The sequence below is a fragment of the Dama dama genome, chromosome X, assembly GCF_033118175.1.
Source record: "Dama dama isolate Ldn47 chromosome X, ASM3311817v1, whole genome shotgun sequence".
In the NCBI taxonomy this organism is placed as follows: domain Eukaryota; kingdom Metazoa; phylum Chordata; class Mammalia; order Artiodactyla; family Cervidae; genus Dama; species Dama dama.
Genome location: NC_083714.1, coordinates 142,461,297 through 142,483,448, shown reverse-complemented (window position 1 = coordinate 142,483,448; position 22,152 = coordinate 142,461,297). Strand labels below are relative to the sequence as shown.

At 44.2% G+C, this 22,152-nt stretch overlaps 1 protein-coding gene across 7 annotated transcripts in view; it reads right to left on the bottom strand.

The window, feature by feature from the left end:
* Nucleotides 1–8,379: 8,379 nt before the first annotated feature.
* ARHGAP6 (Rho GTPase activating protein 6) overlaps nucleotides 8,380–22,152 on the bottom strand; it is a 511,541-nt gene continuing 497,768 nt past the window's right edge. For 5 of the 7 annotated variants that reach the window (XM_061136148.1, XM_061136149.1, XM_061136152.1 and 2 more), the window contains 3 exons: nucleotides 17,585–17,856; nucleotides 15,467–15,547; nucleotides 8,382–12,222 (listed from right to left, as the gene is read on the bottom strand). In XM_061136148.1, the coding sequence (XP_060992131.1) occupies nucleotides 11,522–12,222; nucleotides 15,467–15,547; nucleotides 17,585–17,856 (1,054 nt within the window). In that variant the 3' untranslated portion in view covers nucleotides 8,382–11,521. Of the gene's footprint in view, nucleotides 12,223–15,466; nucleotides 15,548–17,584; nucleotides 17,857–22,152 lie in introns of all 7 variants that reach the window. The other 2 variants (XM_061136147.1, XM_061136146.1) reach the window with 2 other exon arrangements.

Genomic DNA, 22,152 nt, shown 5'->3' with positions numbered 1-22,152 from the left:
TTAGGGAGGACAGTCTATAAATGCAATGCTGATTTAAAAAGAGTTGTGTTAATCCATGGGTTAAATGCAAATTCACTTAAGTATTTTTTAATATATATTGAATATACAGTTACCAATTTTTTAATGAGACACAAGTATAGTTTATCCCCCATCAGCTACTCCTCCTTAACTGAAGAGTTGCACATTTCACACCTCACCGCTGCAACAACTATGGGAGTTATACCATGAATCATTTTTGTCACCATAGGCTTGAGGCTGTGTGTGGTGATCAAGAATACTTTTTCTCGAAAAGATACCTCCACCCCACCCCACCATGTTCACTGCAGCATTATATATAACAGCCCAGAACAACCTGTGCCTGCCCATGAATGAGTGGATAAAGAAAACATCATATCGTGTGTGTGTGTGTGCATACATGCTAAGACGCTTCAGTTGTGTCCGACTCTTTGTGACCCTATGGACTATACCCCGCCATGCTCCTCTGTCCATTGGATTTCCCAGGCAAGAATACTGGAGTGGGTTGCCATGCCCTCCTCCAGGGGATCTTCCCCACCCAGGAATCAAACCTGGGTCTCCTGCATTGTAAGCAGATTCTTTACCATCTGAGCCAGTAGGGAAGCCCAATTAAAGCTCAATTTTTTTAAAAAAAGGAAAAACAAACCCGTGTCCTGGGGGCAGACGGCTGGTTTAGAGCCAAGTCTCAGCCCTTCACTTGCTATGTAATCTTAATGTCTCTGGGCCTCAGCTTTCTTGGCCATAAAAAAAACAACTGAGTGGTTTTGTTTGTTTGGGATGCTGTTACAAATACCATCAATTGGGTAGCTTATAAACAACAGAAATTCATCACTCACCGTTCCCGAGGCCAGAAAGCGTCAGAGTAAGGCGCTGGAAGATTCTGTGTCCGTAAGGAGGACCCGCTCCCTGGCTCAGAGATGGCGTCTTTGGGCTTGTTCTCGTGAAAGGGGAGAGCATGGGGGTCTCTTACAGGCCGATAGTCCCATTCCTGAGGCTCCACCCTCTTGACCTAATCACCTCCCAAATCACCTGAACCCACTGGGAGCCCACAGCCTGGAAAGGCTTAATGAACATCAGCTGTACCTAGTCATTCACGAGGAAAAGGCGCGGCTAGGAATCAAAGAGGAACTGAGAAACAGTACCCACCCCTTGCCTTGCTTCTCCCAGATGAGTCTGTCTAAAGAGGGAGCAGAAGGTCTCCTTTTGATTTTGGTTACTCCTAAGAATTAGCTTGCTCTAAAGGAGCCCGTGTTTTTTAAAATTGCTAAAGGGAAAAAGATGGGTAGCAGTCTTTGACCTTTTAAAAACCATAAACATGACAGGGTGACATTTGGTTTTGTACTATGCCAGATCTGCTTGACAAAACTAAAGATTATAATTAGGCCGTTGTGCTTCCTAACCTGAGATGCAGCTCATGGTGTCCTCAGGATGACAAAGGTGTCCCCTCCATGGAAACTTCAAAGGTGCATGCCTGCTCAGTCCTGTCTGATTTGATTCTTTGCGACCTCATGGACTGTAGCCCACTAGGCTCCTCTGTTTATGAATTTTTTTACAGGCAGGAATACTGACCTGGGTTGCCATTTCCTCCTCCAGAGGATCTTCCCGACCCAGGGGTCAAACTGACATCTCCTGTGTCTCCTGCATTGGCAGGCAGATTCTTTACCACAGAGTCACCTGGGAAACCCAACTTAATATGTCTTCAGATTAAAAACATTACAAGGTTATGTTTACTGCAAGTAAAAGGTATGCAAAATCAATTCAAAAGCAATGCATCATGTGGAAAGTATTCTAATATTTTTTTTTCTGAAATCATAGCAGGTATTGAAAAATAAAGTTTCTAAGAAAAGTTTATTTGTGGGGAGCCTACATCTATTTGGGCAATGAGGCTTATGTTTATAGTAAGCTTTTACTTCATGCTTTAACATATACATTGTCACATGTGACGAGGGCTGCAGAAACTTCATATGGAGTGGTATAACACAGGAATTGTGAGAAATGATTTCACCCGTAACAGTTGAGTGGAGTCCTGATGGATGATTAAAGGATATTATCTTGGAGCTCTGTGCAGAATCACCCTTTTTTTAAAAGAAGATTATTTATGGCCACACTGGGCCTTGGTTGCTGTGCACCGTCCTTCTCTAGTTGCAACGAGTGGGCGCTGCTCTCTAGCTGCAGGCTTCTCTTGTTGTAGAGCATGGGTGCTAGAGCGTGGACTAGGGAGTTGCAACACTCAGGGTCAGGACTGGTGGCACACGGGCTTAGCTGCTCGGCATGTGGGATCTTCCCAGACCAGGGATCAAACCCATGTGCCCTGCATTGGCAGGCAAATTCTTAACCTTTAGACCACCAGGGAAGCCCCAGAATCATCCTTTTAACACGTTGCTATTCCTTTTACATTTAGGATGAGTTACTGTGATGATTTCCTGTGGCCCTTCAATGGCTGGGTGCAGAATATTATCAGGATGGTTTTTGGCTGCAGGTAACAGACCCTGCTGGCACTTGCAACACTGGGTGTGTGCCTGGTCAGCTGTACCTCTCCAGACGACTCTGCCTTCCATGCACAATTTCAACTTCATCTTCATAGGTTTCCCTGATGGTTCAGATGGTAAAAAATCTGCCTGCAATGTGGGAGACCTGGGTTCTATCTCTGGGTCAGGAAGATCCCCTGGAGGAGGGCATGGCAACCTACTCCAGTATTCTTGCCTGGAGAATCCCATGGACAGAGGAGCCTGGCGGGCTACAGACCACGGGGTCGCACTGAGTAGGACGTGACTGAGTGACTAACATTTAATGGGCTAACTCGTTTCATCACCATCAGATGGCTTCTATTAACAGATGCTGTCTGAGCTTTAGATCCTTGCTTATGGCTAGTAGATAAGAGGTGGAGTGGGAGGGGGAAGTCTCCCACAACACATGGAAAATAAGGTTTCTCTTTAATCAATTTGGGTCAATTTGGTACGAGGCCTGTGTCCTCATACCCCTCCCATTTTACATTCCCAGGAGAGTGCCTGGTGCTTAGATTAACCAGAGGAATCATCTGCAGAACACTGCAGTGCCCACTAGAGAATTATATCACTAAACAATGATAAAATCCCAATGATAAAATGAAAAATAATTTCATTATTTTTCCTTCACTCTCGTAGATAGGCGTTTCAAATCTGGAGGTGGTGGCTAGTGTAACAGAAGAAGACAAGCTTGGGGATCTTCATTTCTGTATTGACTCTCTGCATTGGCTAGGGGGTTTGAATAATCACTTTAGGTCTATAAGGCTAACTCACTTCATTCTTCATATGGCTGAATAAGATTCCACTGTATAGATGGAGTACATTTTTTTTTTTTAATCCAGTCATTAGTTGATGGACTTTTGGGTCTTTCCATAGATCCTCCTAAAGGTTCCTTTATGAGCATAATTCTAGGTTTTATGTGGCCTATTTCTCTCACATTTGATGGACTGGGTGATGCCATGTTTTAAGCTAAGGAAAAATAATGTGCTTTGAAAACCTACTTCAGATTAGTTTTTACATGAAGTACATCAGTGGATGCACTCTTAAAATTTCACACCATTCCTGGTTAACCAGTGCTTTCTTTTTCCTCTATAAAATGGGCTTAGAAACAAACCAAAAGTCCATCAACTAATGACTGGATAAAAAAAACTGTCGTCCATCCATATAATGGAATCTATTCAGCCATAAAAAGAATGAAGTACTGATTCCTGCTACAAGATGGATGAATCTTGAAAAGAACGTGCTAAGTGATACAAAGGGCTGGAGACTGTTTGATTCTATTTATAGAAATGTCCAGCATAGGTAAATGTATAGAGGCAGAAAGTAGATTGGTGGTTGCCATAGTTGGGGTGAGGGAGGAATTGGGAATGAGTGCTAATGGGTGTACGGTTTTCTTTCAGGGGTGATGAAAATGTTCTAAAACTGATGCTTGTGCAACTCTGTTACTCTACTGGAAACCACTGAAGTGTACACTTTAAATGTGTCAAGTGTCTGGTTTCTAATTATAGTTCAATAAATCTACTTGAAAAACAGGGGGAAAATGTGCTAGCTGATCCCTCTATTAACTATATAGTCAGTCTACCAAGAGTCAGTAACTTAATTAAGTCAAACAAAAGAAGATGTGATATAAATGCATAAACCAAATCCATACCTACTAAGGAATGATTGAGAAGAGTTGAAAGCAGAATCAGTACAAATACGGCCATGAAATCAGAAAGGGTTGGGGAAATACTGTAAAAATCCAGGAGAATTCTCGGTTCATTGTTTCACGGTGGTTTCTTCGATTTGCTGCAAAGAAACTGGAAGTGGGATGTTAGACAGTGACTGTGGATGGACTAAGAATGCAAAACTGGGCCCTCCCACACCCAGAGAAAGAAATGGCTTCGGCTCCACAGTGGAAACTTAGTAAACGGTGTCTGTTTATGTGCTGTTAAAACATAAGACAAAAATCATTTTATGATCTCCTGTTTCACCTGACTTAAAAAAATATGATTCAATACTGTTCAGGCAAAGTATTGCATTAGAGCAACATTTTGGATCTTGCTGCCTTTCCCCCTCTCCACCTCTCCCCCATCTGTGGTCTCACCAGCTAGATGCTCCTCAAAATTTTGTGGAGATCAAATCCCCTGGAGGGCTTGTTAAAATGCAGATTGCTGGGCCCCATCTCCAGGGGCCTGATTCAGTCTCATGAGAATTGGCATTCCTAAGAGGAGAGTGTGCCCAAGAGATGCTAATGTTGCTGACCGGGGTCTGAGCTTCACTGGACTCTGCATCCTTCAAATCCTCTGCACTTCCACGCACCCCATCTTCGCGATGTATTTACAATTGCCATGTATTTACAATTGCCACGTATTTACACAGCCATGGGTCAAAGTCCCAGGTAGGAAATGGGAAAGCGAAGGTTACTTGTAAATGCCACTTGTCCTTTGTGGCTTATTCCCAAGGGTTCCTTGACCTCCTCCTGCTCTCCTCGGTTCTGAATGTTGCACAATCCCACCTTTGTCTTGTTTTCATAATAAAAACCTTTCCTTGGAAAGTTCATCCTCTCACATCACTTCAGTAAGCGATGCTGGGGCGGTGGGGGGGGGGTGTGTGGGCAGAGGACGATGACAATGGGGTGAATGCAATGACCTCTCAGCTGGGACAGAAAACCCCTCTGTTAGTGGGTGCTCTTTCTTTGTGAGTCGTGGTCTCAAAACGCAAACCCTCTCCTGGTGGCCGCTCCCTTGAGCTGCAGAGGTGTTCTGGGTGGTCTCTGCTCCTTGAGCTCTGTTCATCATATTCAATTGCAAGGGCATAACGAACTGCCACAATCGAAGTGGTTTTAACAATAGAAATGGATTCTCTCACAGTTCTGGTAGCAACAAGTAAGATCAAAATGTTGACAGAGCTGTGCCAGAAGCTGCTAGAAGGTCTATTTCAGGCCTCTCCCCCAAAGTTCTGGCAGTTCTTGGCTGGTGCCAGAACTTCAGTCTTCACAAGGTGTTCTTTCTGGGTACATGTCTGTGTCCCTGTCCAAATTCCCCCTTTTTATTAGAACAACAATCATACAAGATTAGGGCCCACCCTAATGACCTCATCTTAACTTGATCATCTGCAGAGACCCTGTTACCAAATAAGGCCACGCTGGCAGGTACTGAGGGCTAGGACTTCAACATCTTTTCCATAGTGGACACAACTCAACCCATAACATGCTCGTTTGCAGAATGGCTGTGAGATTTCTCATGGGGGCCAGGCAGCCTGTCCCCCTGGCGTCTGAGAGCTGTCACTGCCAAACGGCTTCTTTGCACACTTCACTCAGCAGTGACACGGCACACCAGCACCACCCTGGTCCTCAGCAAGTCTCTGCCCTTCGGCCAAGCTTGGCTGTGCTCAGGGCCGCAGTGACATCTGCCCCTCCAGATGGGCTCAGTGGCTGATGGAAGTCTCCTGGTGGGAGGCCAGGGAAAGGGCAAGGCAACCAGCTCACCTCCTGCAAAGTGCCAGGAAGGAAAATGAAGCAGGCGACCCACCTGCCCACAGCCTCCCCTCATGGCAGACTTTCCCAAGCAGGTTCCCGACCCAGATTCTGAGTCTTTGACCAAGTAAAGTGATCTGAATTTAGGAGGACTCTGAACACTGATTTGCCGTGATCCTTTCCTGCGTGATTAAACATGTTTCTGATTCATTCTCTAAGTCATTTCCCCTGCTGGAGAAGACCCACTCAGAACCCCAGACATGGCATCAAGACGGCTTTAAGCTGAAGACATTTGAGATTCAACAGATGCAGAAAAAAGCCTTTTAGAGCTTGCCTTATCTGACTAAAAGCAACTTGTGGGAAATGAAGTTACTATAAATCCCCTCTCTGGGCGAGTTTTATGGTTCTGAGGGAGACAGAAAGACTGCTCATACCTGTATAGACCATCCTTATCACAAACTTTCTTATCTCCTGTCTGGTTTCCTGAAAACTCGCTTGTTTTTTCAAACAAACCTATTTGCTTTGCCCTTAGAAATTGTTTCTCTCCACTGCCTTTTCCCTACTAGGTTAGGTCTGTAAACCTTTAACCATTTAAGGAGCCAGATACTTCCTTTGTTGGTTTCTGTATGCATGTGAAATAAATCCTTTTTGCCAGGCGATTAAGAGGGTATGGGAAAGTTTTTTCCCTTCAAACCCACTCCAGTATTCTTGCCTGGAGAACCCCATGGACATAGGAGACTGGTAGGCTACAGTCCATAGGGTCGCACGAGTCGGACACGACTGAAGTGACTTAACAGGCAGGCACACACACACACACACACACACACACACACACACACACACACACACACACACACACACACACACCCTCTAAGCAAATGTGGGCATCTTGTTTGTAGAGAAACAAGAAACAGCTTTGCTCCCAAAGGGTCAGTTCAAACAGCACGTCTGCACACTTGGATGCATGCATGCTCAGCTGCTTCAGTCATGTTCAAATCTTTGTGAGCCCATGGACCACAGCCCGCCAGGCTACTCTGTCCATGGGATTCTTTAGGCAAGAATACTGGGGTGGGTTGCCATGCCCTCCTCCAGGTGATCTTCCTGACCCAGGAATTGAACCTGCATCTCCTGTGTCTCCTGCATTGCAAGTGGATTCTTTACCCACTAGCACCACCTGGGAAGCCCCACACGTGGATGGCCCACCACCAAATCCTGGTTCTGTCACCTTCCAGCTATGCAACCTTGGGCAACTCATTTGATGTCACTCTGGGTCTTTCGTGCTCCCTGGAAAATGAGGATAGTCATGATTCCTGTCTACTGCTTATGAGGGGTGAAAGAGTTAATGTGAGTGAAACACTTAGACCAGAGCAGGTGTCGTTAATAAATGTTAGCTCATCGTGCTGCATAAAAACCACTGGTGAACAGATGTTGGTCAAATTGAGAGAATCTTCTGACCTTTCTGTGACATCGGGGGGCCTGCAGTTGGGGCTGCTGTTGTGTGCACCATGGGGGACCGCAGGCCACACCAGGCCAGGGGTCCGAACTTCCAGAGACCGGTGTCTGGACCTCTACACCTTCACGAAGTCATCCTATGCCGAAGAATTCCAAGCTTTATCGGAATTTTCCTTTGTTTTTGATTTTTTTTTTTTTCTCAAGAACATTTGCTGCTGATTTAGTCTTGTTTTAAAATTCTGTCTGGTCGAGATATTGACTTGTTTTCATCTCAGTGTGACTCTTACTCAGTCATTTCTTTTCTTCTCGGTTCTGGTGCCTCCTGCAGTTTGCTTATCAGAGTGATGTACACATGGGCCTGGACGGGGACCTGGTATCTCCTTCGATTTGATCCCAATGCTGTTTGTCTGCCGAGCAGATGTGTATTAAAATGTGCATAAGAAAAAGAAGCAAGCTGGGCTTATTTAGAAATTTCTTCAACTTGCACAAACTCCATTGGTTGAAGAGATTTTTTTTTTCTATGAAAACCCACAACACACGTATGTTAATAGCTACTTAGATTAAGACAAATTCCTGTTTGGCCATTTGGGTCTTATCATTGTGCTTCATTGCCAGACACATAAAAATGGTGATTCAGTATTCAAAGATGCAAGACATTTGTGTCACCAGGTAGCTTTCTTCTTTTTTTTTTCTCCTTTTTTTATTTTTATTATTATTATTATTATTTTTTTTCCAGTGGGTTTTGTCATACATTGATATGAATCAGCCATGGATTTACATGTATTCCCAATCCCGATCCCCCCTCCCACCTCCCTCTCCACCCGATTCCTCTGGGTCTTCCCAGTGCACCAGGCCAGAGCACTTGTCTCGTGCATCCCACCTGGGCTGGTGATCTGTTTCACCATAGATAGTATACATGCTGTTCTTTTGAAATATCCCACCCTCACATTCTCCCACAAAGTTCAAAAGTCTGTTCTGTATTTCTGTGTCTCTTTTTCTGTTTTGCATATAGGGTTATCGTTATCACCTTTCTAAATTCCATATATATGTGTTAGTATGCTCTAATGTTCTTTATCTTTCTGGCTTACTTCACTCTGTATAATGGGCTCCAGCTTCATCCATCTCATTAGGTTTGGTTCAAATGAATTCTTTTTAATGGCTGAGTAATATTCCATGGTGTATATGTACCACAGCTTCCTTATCCATTCATCTGCTGATGGGCATCTAGGTTGCTTCCATGTCCTGGCTATTATAAACAGTGCTGCGTTGACTGTAGGATCTCTTTGCTCCTAGGAATGAGTGACCTCTACAGCCTTTTAAATAGCTTTGTCCAACTTGAAAGAGTTTATTATTTTTTTTCTTGTCAGGTATTCTATCACTTACAAGGTGTTAGAAGTGACTCTGACTTTGACTGGGGTCTTTGTGCCTTGTGTGTGTGTGTTTTAGAACAGCTTATTTTCAATGTGATAAAGGCATCTGAGAAACAAGCTTTCACTCACTGAGTTAACAATATGGCCACTGGTCTAAACCATCTAAAGAGAGAGGGAGAGTGAATATTGTTCATTACATGGACATACATGGGCATATATTGGCACAGCACACACACACACACACACACACACACACACAATTGCATTACATAAAAATATTCTGAGCCATGTTTTCTGGACTATTCTAGATCTGACCATTAATAGCTAAACATACTTTACCTTTTAAGACACAGACATCTACCTCAGGGCCATCTGATCTGGCAGTTTTAAAAAAATAGGACTGTTAGGGCAAAAACTTGGCGGTGGGGGGCGGGGCAGTCCCATATATCAGGTAGTTGAGTCCAAAAAGGAGAAAGAGAACTAGCCAGACGGGGGTTAAATTCAAAGCCAAGAAAATACAGCGTCAACAGGAGGAGGACGAGGGGAGGTGGCATGGGAAAGCAACCTGTGATCTACAATCAGGCAGCATTTGCTCTGGGTCTTGTTTGCAACTCTGGGCTGTGTGGGGGCAGCCAGAAAGAGCCAGAGGCCAGCAGGCAAATCCTTCCCACATTCCTGCCAGTGGTAGAAGTGCTGGACCCAAGGGCAGAGCCCGAAGACACCTATCACTGCCCGCCCCCCAGGCCCCAGTTAAGAAATGTCAGACAGCATTTCTAGACTTCATCATTCCAACCCTGAAACAGAAGGAGCATCCAAGGCCTGTAGTGTAGATATAATATACAAGGATTGTGTTGGGAAACACTTGTCCACCACGTGGGAAACCACCCGAGTTCCCATCTACTTCCTCATCAACAACTGAGTTTCAAATGGATGACAATCAACCTTCACTTGCAACAAATATCAATTTCACTGGGTTATGTCTCCAAGCCACCTAGGACTTTTTATTAGCTCTTTAGCTGTATGTGGATCGGAGAAGGCAATGGCACCCCACTCCAGTACTCTTGCCTGGAAAATCCCATGGACAGAGGAGCCTGGTAGGCTGCGGTCCATGGGGTCGCTAAGAGTTGGACACGACTGAGAGACCTAACCTTCACTTTTCACTTTCATGCATTGGAGAAGGAAATGGCAACCCACTCCAGTGTTCTTGCCTGGAGAATCCCAGGGACAGGGGAGCCTGGTGGGCTGCTGTCTATGGGGTCGCACAGAGTCGGACGTGACTGAAGTGACTTAGCAGCAGCAGCTGTATGTGGATAGTACTGCCACTATTCATTACATTTGGACTTGTAGATAGGGAAGTGTGTATGTGGAATGGTGTGTGGGTTCATTCATGAGATTTAATGCCATTGAACAAAGCCTTTGCTTTAACTTTTTATTCATTATGGCACAAGTAAGAACTTGAAGAAACACCACTGAAAATGTCATCGCCAATATGAAAATTAAGAGTATCATGTTTTATAAAAAAAAAAATCTTTTTCTATGATACACATTCCCTTATGAAGTGAAAAAAAAAAAATCTCATAAAATACAGAAGCAAATTGCCACCTGCTGGTCAAAAATTGCTTTGCAGTTGAAAAACTTCAAATTTACTGCTGAAGTATGGTAGGAACATTTTACATTACACAGAAAATTACCAAAGAAAACATTTCCTCAGCCTTTGGCACAGTGTAAATACAGAGCTCTGTTTTTTTCCAAATATGATTTACTTCACAAAGCACTGCATATAATTTGGTTAACACTGATGATGGGGCAAAAGGAAAAACCATGTTCTGTAATTTGAATACTCTCTTTTCACTCAAACACTTAATAGTTGGATTCCAGTTTATAGTTTTGAAAAATACATAGAAATCGTACATTATAAATATATATTATATATGGTCTATATAAAGTTGAATTTGACCTAAAATGGGAAGGACAAGTTCTTAATTATTCTTTCTTTGTCAGGCACGGCCTTTCTCTTGTTTCATTAACTGACTTCTTTCTAAACAGATTCTAAAAATATATTCCATAATGTATCAAATTTAATATTTTCCTTAAAACATATTCAGTATGAAAAAGCATTCAGTGACTACATTCTTTTTGTATCTCACTACTATATAAAAATATGGCTTCTCATATTCTGTTCTATTTTGCTTTGTTAGTGTTATTCTTAGGCATTGAAAGAAGGGCTGTCCCCAGTTAAAAGCTATGGCAAAAGCACAGAAACCCGCTTGTGCATATTCTAGAACATTCTATAGAATCTCATTACTTAGAATAAGTGACTAAAAAATGTGTTCCTTCTGTTTTCTGTGAATATAACATATAGGATTATCATACATAATCTGTTACAGAATATACAGGAGTCAAAACTGAAGACACATAAATACAATTAAGCTATACCAAAGCGAGAATTTTATCTTATACAGAGCCAATGTGAATAGCTTTTAGATCGGACGTTAGCATACATTTTTGTTTTATTCTGAAGGCTGGCTATGCAATAGAATCTTATTATAAAGGGTTAGGGTCCTAGGGTGCTCTAACTTTAAGTGAACTGACTTTTCTCGTGTTTATTTTTTTTTAAGTGTAAAAGAAGAAAAACAAGTAAGTGCCCAATTGTCCAACACCCACATTTTCCCCTACTGAGTGGAAGAAGGCTGTTTGGGAGGTGAGGGGTGAGCGTGGGGGGCTCAGACCAGCGTTTCCGGGAGGGCATCGGGGTTGTCGGTGGACAGGAGCTCCCAGATCTGCCATCGCTCCCTCTGCCAGTCGAGCCAGTTGGGTTCCCCCAAGGTCTTACTGTTCTGATCACCGGCGGGACTGGGGTAGGCGCTGCTCGCTTTCTGCTGGGCGGCCTGGTGCCCTCGCTGCGGCTCGACTGTTTGACTTCCCTCCTGCGAAGCTGTTCCGGAGCCTTCTTCCAGCCTCCGCGGCCTCCACAGCGGTGGCTCGGCGGCTTGGTGGGCCGGGGATGCTACGGTTGACTTTCCTGGACCAGGATAAGGAGGAGGAGGCCGCTTGTCGTGCCTGGTACCCTCTGCAGGTCTCTGGGGCAGAGGCTTGGCTCTCCTCTGCGGCCAGGCCCCCTCTGGCTCGCTCTCGGTGAGGTCCTCTGCGCTGCTCAGAGTCCAGCTCGGCTCCGGCCTCGGCCTCGGGGTGGGCTGCCCGCCGCCCTGGATGTGGGGCGTGCTGCAGACGCGGGCCACCGGGGCGTGCGCCCTCTCCTCGGCCGCCGGGCTCGTGGTCTGAGTCCTCTGAATAGCCTGCGCACTGCTGTCCAGTTCTGTGGGGCTTCCCTGCCACCGGGGCCAATTGGGGGACAGGTTCCCTTGAGACAGGGAGCAGGGCCCCGGGCGGAGGGAGCTGCTTTCAAAAATGTCGCCGTAGGAACCTGGGAGCCAGAGAGAAGGACGAGAAATGCAATTGGTTTGTAGCCTCCCTCTTGGGGTGCCTTGCCAGTTGCAAAAAAAATTTTTAAAGCACAGGACACGCTTAGCTGTGGCTGACTACAGTAGAAAACTTCCTTGTAAGAGACCTGACTAAGAGACCTTGATTATCCACACGATTCTTGTAACAGCTCCAAAGACATGCCTGAACTCGGGCAGCTTCACTGTCAAATGAGACTAAAGAGTCCTGTGCCTTAATTTCTGCCTTTGGAAAGCCCCTCTCTGCCGTGCTTATGGAAACTTTTCTGAACCTAGAAGGTAAAAGGAACGTTCTCTTCCTGTTCAGTGCAACTTGCAATCCCGAGGAGACATACTGTTTCTCTTGTGTCAATCAAAGCCGTAGGAATAAATGAATTGAATCGAAAATGCCCCATTTAGTGCCAGAAGCTGAAGGCCTCAGCCCCTGTGTATATTCTACCCCTACCACTTTGGGGGAGACTGGCTCCTTATTCACCCATCATCCCCTTTCTTTCCTGGATGATATTTGCCAGCCTCCCTTGCAGTTAGGACGGCCACATAGATAAGGTCTGGCTAACAAATGTGGAGAGGTGAGATGGAAGCCATTTCTAGGCCTGGTCTAGTAGGAAAAACACCAAATGCACTCCTAGTTGTCTGGACTTGCTCTCTTCCCTCAACTTCTAGCTCACGATGGAGCAACCATGGAAGACTCTGAGGCCTCTGAGGATGGGGGAGCCACTGGCTAGATGGAACTTGAGCTGAGCCCCTGCATGACTGGAACAGAGTATTCCCACCCCTCAGTACCCTGCACAATCCACATTGGACTGGGTAGTGAGGATAAATCAACCTGTGAAAGGTTAAGCCACTGACATTTAGGAGATGTTTGTAACCTTCCCTAACTGATACAACTTTCTTCAGGAAATTGAAAGGAGAGCAAAACAGTGTGTTTCACAAGCAAATGAGGAGTTCCTGGGGGTGTATGTCCCTAGGCTGCCTGTCTCCTGTTGATTTGCACTATCCTCTCATTTCTTAAAAAGTAAGCAGGGAGATCATTTTGGGGGGAGAGGGGCATATAAGCATTTACACAGGGACAGATCAGACTTGAACTAGCAGAAGGAAAACAGAGCAGGATATTTTGGAATAATTTATCCTTGGGGAAAAAGACAGTAAAGCAGTTCATGGGATAAGGTGAGATGTACTTAGATAAGGGATCAATACTCAAATACTCAAACTGGAGTAGAGGCCATTACAATAAAAATGCACCATGCTTTAAAAATGTAATATGGGAGGTATTACAAAACAATGAAAAAGGGAATACACACACACACATACACACAGGGAAACAATAAAACAATTCACACACTTCATATTATATGCCCTCCTCCAGGAGATCTTCCCAACCCAGGGATTGAACCCAGGTCTCCCACGTTGCGGGAGGATTCTTTATCATCTGAGCCACCAGGGAAGCCCTCATATTATATATTAACATATATTCCAGGTGGATTAAAAAATTAACAGTTAAAATAATGAAATATTGTGACAGAGAAAAGTGTATAGATGACTAATTCGCCAATGCTTAAGTAAAAGTTAAGATGAATTTTGTGAAAGAATTCTCACACAAGAGATAGAATTACTCATGTAAAACTTTAAAAAATGTTCAGATATGCAAAAAGGGAGAAAATGCAAGGAATATCAGTGGCAAACAATGTGGTCAAAGGGTTAATGTCTTTATTATAAGAAGAGTTTATAAGAATCAATTTTAAAAACACTAGCATACATAAATAGCCAATGACATAAGGATAATCTGTGGGTGAAATTCAGCTGATTAATTGAAAAATTGAAAAATACTGGTGAGAAATACAGGCAAATGATAATAAGAAATACAATTTTGTTTTTTAAAGAAACCCAAATGCAAAGCCAGTGATTTGCAATACCAATGAGATTAAAGTGACATGGACAATACCGTGAAATGGCGCTGCCACTATGGCTTATGGAACACAAGCCACTGTATCCTCTATGGAATGTGAAGTGACTTTACCTCTGAATTCTTGGATAGGTTCATTATATTTTGACCCACTTTCTTATTCTGTTTTTTTTTTTTTTTTGGCTGCATCACACAGCTTGCAGGATCTTATATCTGCAACCAGAGATGGAACACAGGTCCCCAGAAGTGAAAGCACGGAGCCCTAACTACTGGACCACCAAGGAATTTTCCTATTTTCTGACCTTTCTATTTCAGATTTATAACTGGCTTTCTAAAATTTTGTGAACTTTTTTTACAATTTAAAATACAAAATCCAAAAAGTACATAAAAGAGGTCCCTGACATTAGCTTATTGCAACATCACTGAAAAAATGGAAACAACTCAGTGGTCCCAACACTGGGCTATAAACTATGAATATGCATCCAAAATATTACACAGCCCTTAACAACAATAATGGAAAATAACTGGAGAATGAAAGGTAGACAAATCATATAAAGGTACACAGTCAGAATGATTATAACTATCTTTAAAAACTCTTGCAAATGAAATGAAATAAAGTCAAAGATTGATGTACTTTGGTGGAAAGGTATAGCTTTATCTCCTTTCCCCCTATTTCCAGCTGGGAAATGGGATATCAGTAAACAAGGATGTCACAGCCCTCAGTGACTGCAGCCCTCCAATGTGAGCCACCCTGAAGAAACTCAGGAAAAAAAAAGAATACCTGTCACCTAGAAGCCATCAGATGGTGGCCACTTCCTGCAGCCACTCCCTGTGGTGAGCCCTGAGGAAGCTCAGGACATTAAAATACAGGATACTGGCCCCAGGTAGCTGAGGTGCAGATCAAAGGAATGATTTCAGTGGCCCCAGGCTCTTGCATCTTCCCAGACAGGGAAAAGTGCTAAATTCCTTAACTTGAGATATCTGGTTTCCTTTAATTAACAATAATCTGTTGACACTCAGACTACCTACCCTTTGTTACAAACGTCTATATAACCTGGCTCCTTCCCTTGCCTCCTCAGAGCAGTTCTTTCACACTACTCCAAGTCTCCCCAGCTTGGAGTCCTAAAAATTCCCCCCAAATAAAATATAACACTCAACTTTTAGGTTGTGAATATTCTCCCTAAGTCGACACAGCATTTTTCAAATAATATCTGAGAAGCATGTAATATGATGATAGTAAGGTGAAAAGCAAAGAAAATTAACTTTAAAAGTAAGTGCAATATTAGTTTTAAAATATAATCCTTTACCTGTCATTCCTGGGTCTTTGGATCCACTTTTTAATGTTGAATGCCAGGTTCCCCAGATATTGAAAGCCTCCTCTGCCATATCTAGGAAGAAGTGTAAAAAAAAAAAAAAAAAAGGTATGTAACTCAAAATGAAAACTGAAGATTAAAAACAAATCAATAAATATTTTTATGACACCTCTTCTACTCAAAGTACTATATTCGAGATTGTGATGACTACAAGACAGAATATGATGCAGACCTGCCTTTTAAGAGGCCTATTCCATTTGGGATTCACGAAAAGGCTCTTTCTCTGTGATGGCTGTGGTTGACAGAGTAAGTCATGATCCCCAGAATCTGTGAAGATGTTACAGTGAAAAGAGTCTTGCAGGTGTGCCTAAGTTCTGGATTTTGGAATGAGGAGATGATCCTGGATTATCTGTGTGAGCCGAGTGTAATCACAAAGGTCTTTATAAGAGGGAAGCAAGATAGAAGATGCTATGTTTCTGGCTTTAAAGATGGAGGAAAGGGCCATGAACCAAGGAATGCAGGCAGCCTCAGAAGCTGGAAAAGGCAAGGAAACAGATTGTTCCCTAAAGTCTCCAGAAGGAACACAGCCCTGTGGACCCATTTTAGATTTCTAACGTCCAGAACTGTATGATAATAAATTTTTGTGTTGTTTTAAATCACTAAGTTTGTGTTCACTTGTTATGGCAGCCCTAGGAAATGAGTAGAATTGTCATGGGCTACAACAGCTCCAATCGCATCAACATAGAGACAGAGGAACAATGGTTATAGTTCATTTATCTTGCCTAGGGAATACTCCTCTGCGGCATCAGCAGACTCATAGTCCTGCATGTGTTTATTCATACACTCCCCCTAATCTGTATGTAAATATTTACAGACTAAGGTTCTATCTTAGGTGTTCCCACCATCTCATTTAATTCTTACTACAATCCTGAAACCTAAAGCTTCCCAGGTGGCTCACTGGTAAGGAGCCCACCTGTCAATGCAGGAGACATGGGTTCAATCCCTGGGTCAGGAAGATTCCCTGGAGACGGAAATGACAACCCACTCCAGTACTCTTGCCTGGAAAATTCCATGGACAGAGGAGCCTGGCGGGCTACAGTCTGTGAGGTCACAAAGAGTCAGACACGACTTAGCATCTAAACAAACTAATTTGGCAATGTGATGATAATGACTATTTCTAGAAGCAAATGTCTACCGGTGCTTCCCTGTGTTCATGGGTACATATGCATTCATTCTCTCATTTAATCCTGAAGAGATGTCCCTGAGTCCATTTCACGGATGAGGCAAGTACTTTCACATTTTAAAAAGAAATTTTATGCCTGATAGAAACACCAACTACTGTGTTCACTGTAAATTAAAAGAAATTTTGAAACAAATACTTGTAAAATAAAAATAAAGCTGCTATGATTAAACACACCAAAAAAAAAAAAAAATAAGGAGCTCTTTCAGAGGGACTCTTCAGATAAAACTATATATTTGTGATACAGCAGCAAGAATTTGTACTGTGTCTTCCAATGATCAGTTAAAAAGTATCCTGTGAGTCCTGACCCTGAGGAATTGTTCTGTGGAGGGGGAGTACAAATCGACCATTCAGTGGTCAAATCCATTTGAGAAAACCATCCCCTCCCTCCCACTGTGGAAATTCATGGTGCCTGCTAGCAGTGTAAAGGTTTTTGGTTAACTCAGCCTTTCCCAAATGTATTTGACCATGGAAATCTTCTTTTGCCTAAAAGTCTTCATTGGCATGGAGACTTATTTGGAACATGCCTGCTCATTATATAGTGAGTTCAGCTTGTTCTCTGTATAAAAGTAACAGCAATGGTGGGGTGCCATCTTAGACTAAAAGATATGTACCCAAGCCCACAGGCCAGGAGCCAGCAAGTTCCTCGGATGCTGGAGGGGAGAATCAGCTGGGACTGTCTGGGGCTCACCCAGCTGGAGACAGCTTCCCACCTAGCTGGGTGTGCAGGGACTCAGACCCAGGATCAGTGTTCGGCAGGTCCTCAGTAAATGCTCATTGAATTAGGGAAACATGAAACAAGGAAGGGTTGGAGACCAGGTCCAAAGCACCCACACCAGGCCACATGCAATCAGAGGGACTGGATGAATTACCTTTGCCAAGCTTTGGTCCAGGAGAACTCTCCCTCGACTTCGAGGAGGGCAAGAGGCCCACCCGGCGCACACACGGCTCCGGCCCTTTGTAAAGCTTCTCTGAGCCCCCCGGCACCGCGTCTTCTTGCATAGCCAGCAGGGAACGCTCAGACAGCACAGGGGAGTTGTTGTCATAAGGGGAGAGGTCTCCGCTGGAGGCCTTGTTGGAGTCTGTGGACGAGTGCCTTCCTCCCATGGAAAAGGAGACTTCCGACCTCAGCATGTCAGGGCTTCTGGCACAAGGAGACAATTACAGGTGCGTGAGTGTGTTAGAAATGAGAGACCAGATTCAAACCAGCGGACAGGTTTACAAATGACGGCAGGAGAATGTGTGGACACAGGGGCTGAAACAAAAAAGAGTTTCTGAGCAAGGTTCCAAGACTCCTATGTCAATCAGGTGAAAGCGTTTCTATGAAATGGCCAGCAGATGGCAGCAAAACCCAACAGATGTCACAGGAAACGGCAGGGCGAAGTGATGAAACCCTTTCTTCAAGGTGCATCGTTGAAATGCCTGTTGGATCAATCCCTGTTTCCATTTAAAAATTCAAATCTGATGCTCACTATCTGTTAAATAGGGAAAACTGTAGATAACTCTTTAACTTTCCTCAATATCCTGAATTAAAATTAAAAGTAATTCAGACAAAACTATGATTGAAACATTACATGCAGTTTATGGACACCTTTTCTCCTTTCACCCAAATACTAATGTAAATCAATCCATCCTTCCTGACAACGATGATGATGGTGGTGGTGGTGGGAATAACTGTTTTATGGATAAAATGGTGGCTAAAAAGATAAACATATGACCATCACTGGAATCCATAGTATTTAAATACACCTGAAAGGATTCTACAAGGCACCAGTGCTTTTACAAATTGATGTAAAGCGTACATATGAGCACATCCATTAAGTTTTATATGAGCATGAGTTGTCACAGCAACACAAATAATGGTGAAAATGTGAGCTGAACAGGAAAACAAGAACATCAGGAATATGACAAGAGTGTTTGAAGTCTTACCTGGGAACATCTGTATTTTCTACTTTCCTCAAAACAGTGGCCCTGACAACATCTTAAAGGGAAATGATCACAGTTGATTAAAAGTTCCCAAACCTGCTTCTGCCGCCCCCCACCCCTCGCCCCACTTCACTTCTCTTGCCTTTACTTTCTTTTGGATTCATTTTTCAAGACAAATCCTTGGTGATCTTATAGAAGGTAACCCCGTGCCTGAGCAAGCCCTTCCTAATCTAAGGGTTCTGTGTATGCAGGAGGAGAAAGGATGCTGTCAGGGGGTCTGACTTCACTGGGGGCTCGGGCAGGGCTTACTGCCAGGGGAAGACAACTCAGCTGTGACATGCTTTCCCTGTCACTGAGGCAGTTAGGGCCCCAAGCACTTTCTGCTGAGGGAATTTCTTACCCACATGGAATAAACAGTCCTTTCCTTGCCCCCTCTTTAAACCAATGACTGATGACCTTATGGGAAAGAGCCAGAGGACAACCATGAGGATGGTTTTCCAGAAACTTTAGGCTTCCAATGAATGAAGGAAAAATAAAAGGAACTTACTACTTCCGCTGGAAAAGTGGAGGAAAAAAACGATTTAAGTGCCATCATTTAATTAAAGGGTAAACTTTCCCTGATTCTACAGAGGGAACACAGGACAAAACAAACGGACCCTTGTCTGTCATCATGGGGTTTGACTCTCATTGAGGACACGCCACTGTGAGAATGAGCAAATACAAATGTGTTGAACTGGTAGCCACACAGAACTTAGCTCAGAATCTGGGTTCTACATTCCGACCAGGGCTAGACATCAAATTGCCGGGCTAATTTCAGTTGTTTTCCCCTGTTTAGTTGACATTTTTCCATTCATTAATGAAAGTGTCTTATGTCTACTCAGCAAGAATAAGTCACAGTGTTATTTCGATAAGAGTGGGCACATAAAACCTGCTTTTATGAGCTGTTTAAAAGAGAGTCTAGTCAATTCCTTTGCCAAATTAAAATAACTATCAGGGCCACAGATGCTTTTGGGCTCCCTTACAATAGGAAGAGAGTTTTGGAAAGGCCATATTGTAGCTCATGGAGACCACAATGGTTTGGTCTCATATCTTGCTCATCTGTCTTACAAAACATACAGAAGAGAATATATAGTGCAAAACATTATAAGTTGCAGATTCAGTCAACAGTTATGTGCATCAGGAAAAACCCCCATGAAAGAAATTTCTTGAACATCTCAACTACTAGGGACAGTACTTCTGACATGGCAGTGTCCCCATCATCTGGGAAATGCATCGCTGGTTGGAAATGCGAATTCGCAGGCTGCCCTTTGGATCTCCTGATGGGACTGGCGATCACAAGCAGGGCCCAGGGCCAAATGAACCTGCGGGGCCCCACAGTGAGAATAATGACTAGAATTTCAAGATGGTGACAGCAGATCATTAAGCCAAATGGGTGCTGCTTCTGAGGGCTGAAAGGGAACCTCTGGGGGCAGGGCTTTAAAAGCCCTCCAGGTAATTTTGATACTTGGGGGAAGTCAGATACCAAACCTGAGATACCAAGCCTATCTGCCCTCTCTCACCCCATAGATGTGCCCGTGGGCTATGGATCTCCTCGGACACAAGTCAGCAGAGAGATCACAGATAATGGTCACAGCCTCAGCCCCGGCTGGCAGTGGGGGCAATGGGGTGGTTCTGACCTCAAGCTGGCAGGGCTACAGCGGATTAGAGGAGAGAGCGCACCCATCGCAGCCAGCTCTGGCCTGCAGGAGCCAGATCGCTGAATGCCATCTGGTTATGGATCAGAACATGATAAGGGGAGGGGGGTGGGCAGGAGGGGCCAAGCTGCCTTTCTCTGCTCTTCGGTGTCATTCTCCAAGTCAAGCCATCGAGGTCACCACAGCTGCAGCCCCCATCAGGGAGAAACTGGAGAAGGAGGCCAGAGCCAATCCCTGGGGGTGGAGGCGAAAGCGGCAGACACAGCCCATGAGTCTCCTCAGGGGGTCTGGGTCACCCCCGGGAACATGGGCAGGTGGGGGATCCCTCTTTCCCCAGCCAGTGTACTTAGCCATGGAAGCTGATGCAGGTTGAGTGCACATGGCAAACAGCTTGGGGTAGACTCTTGTGTGCAGCAACCCCTTGGCCTGGCAGAAGCACATAAGTTGATGTTCATATAGAATTCATTGTGTGGCAGCAACTGGATGAAGTTACTGTTAACAACTCTGATCACATGTCAAGAAAGGACCGAAAAAAATGAGGGGATGGTGACGTTACATGGGGTCGAGACTCTGAAAATGTTTTTGATAAATACTGTTTAAAATCATGGGCTTCCCTGATAGCTTAGCTGGTAAAGAATACGCCTGCAAGGCAGGAGACCCTGGTTTGATTCCTGGGTCGGGAAGATTCGCTGGAGAACGGATAGGCTACCCACTCCAGTATTCTTGGGCTTCCCTGTGGCTCAGCTGGTAAAGAATCTGCCTGCAATGCAGCAGGCCTGGGTTTGATCCCTGGGATGGGAAGTTACCCTGGAGAAGGGAAAGGCTACCCCCACCAGTACTCTGGCCTGGAGAATTCCCTGGACTGTATAGTTTAAAATTATTCAAAATCAATGGTAAAATGCCTTGTTTTATGCTTACAGTTGGTGGCTCTTTCGTATGTTTAAAGTATTTCCTATTTATCATTTTAATTTCTCAGCAGAGGTCAGTAAGGTGGTGGTCAAATTTGCCTAAGAACCCATGCCCAAGAGTTGTCTTTCCATATGTGTGCATGTGTGCTCAGTCATATCCGACTCTCTGAGACCCCATGGTCTATAGCCCGCCAGGCTCCTCTGTCCATGGAATTCTCCAGGCAAGAATACTGGAGTGGGTTGCCATTTCCTCTTCCAGGGGATCGGTCCAATCCATGGATCAAACCTGCGTCTCCTGCACTGGCCGCAGATTCTTTACCACTGGGTCACCTGGGAAGCCTTGTCTTTCCACACAAGAGCCCACCAATTAATGAAATAAAACGATGATATTTACTCCTCAGAAGTCTCACTATAATATTGGCAGTTCAGAGTTTTCAAAAATTGTAGTGTCACTCCATTGCTTTATCATTAAATCAACTGGAAACAAATCGAGGACCTTCCCTGTGAGTATCTTTGAACAAAATGAGACAAGCTGTCACTGATGTCGTCTCTAAGATTTGCCTCTAAGATGATTCACCTCTCTGAAGACAGTTCAGTGCTCCAAGTAAAGGGCTAAAATATTCATGTGTTTATTTATATAAAATATTTACTCTAAGCAGTGAGAAATCGTTGAGAGGCACATGGCGTTCTGTCTCTCTAGGTGTCGGAATTTCATGGACTGAGGTGGGGAATGCTGAGTGGATACACTGCCAGTTGACATGGGTTTGCCTCCATGACTGGAGAGCTTTCCCATGAGCCCTGAAAGCCTCGGGACCATCCACAGCATGCATGGCCAGTCTGGCCAACCAAACAAGCATAAGATGGACACGGAGAGCGAATTGCTTTCTCACCCTTAGCTGGTCCTTCCAGGTC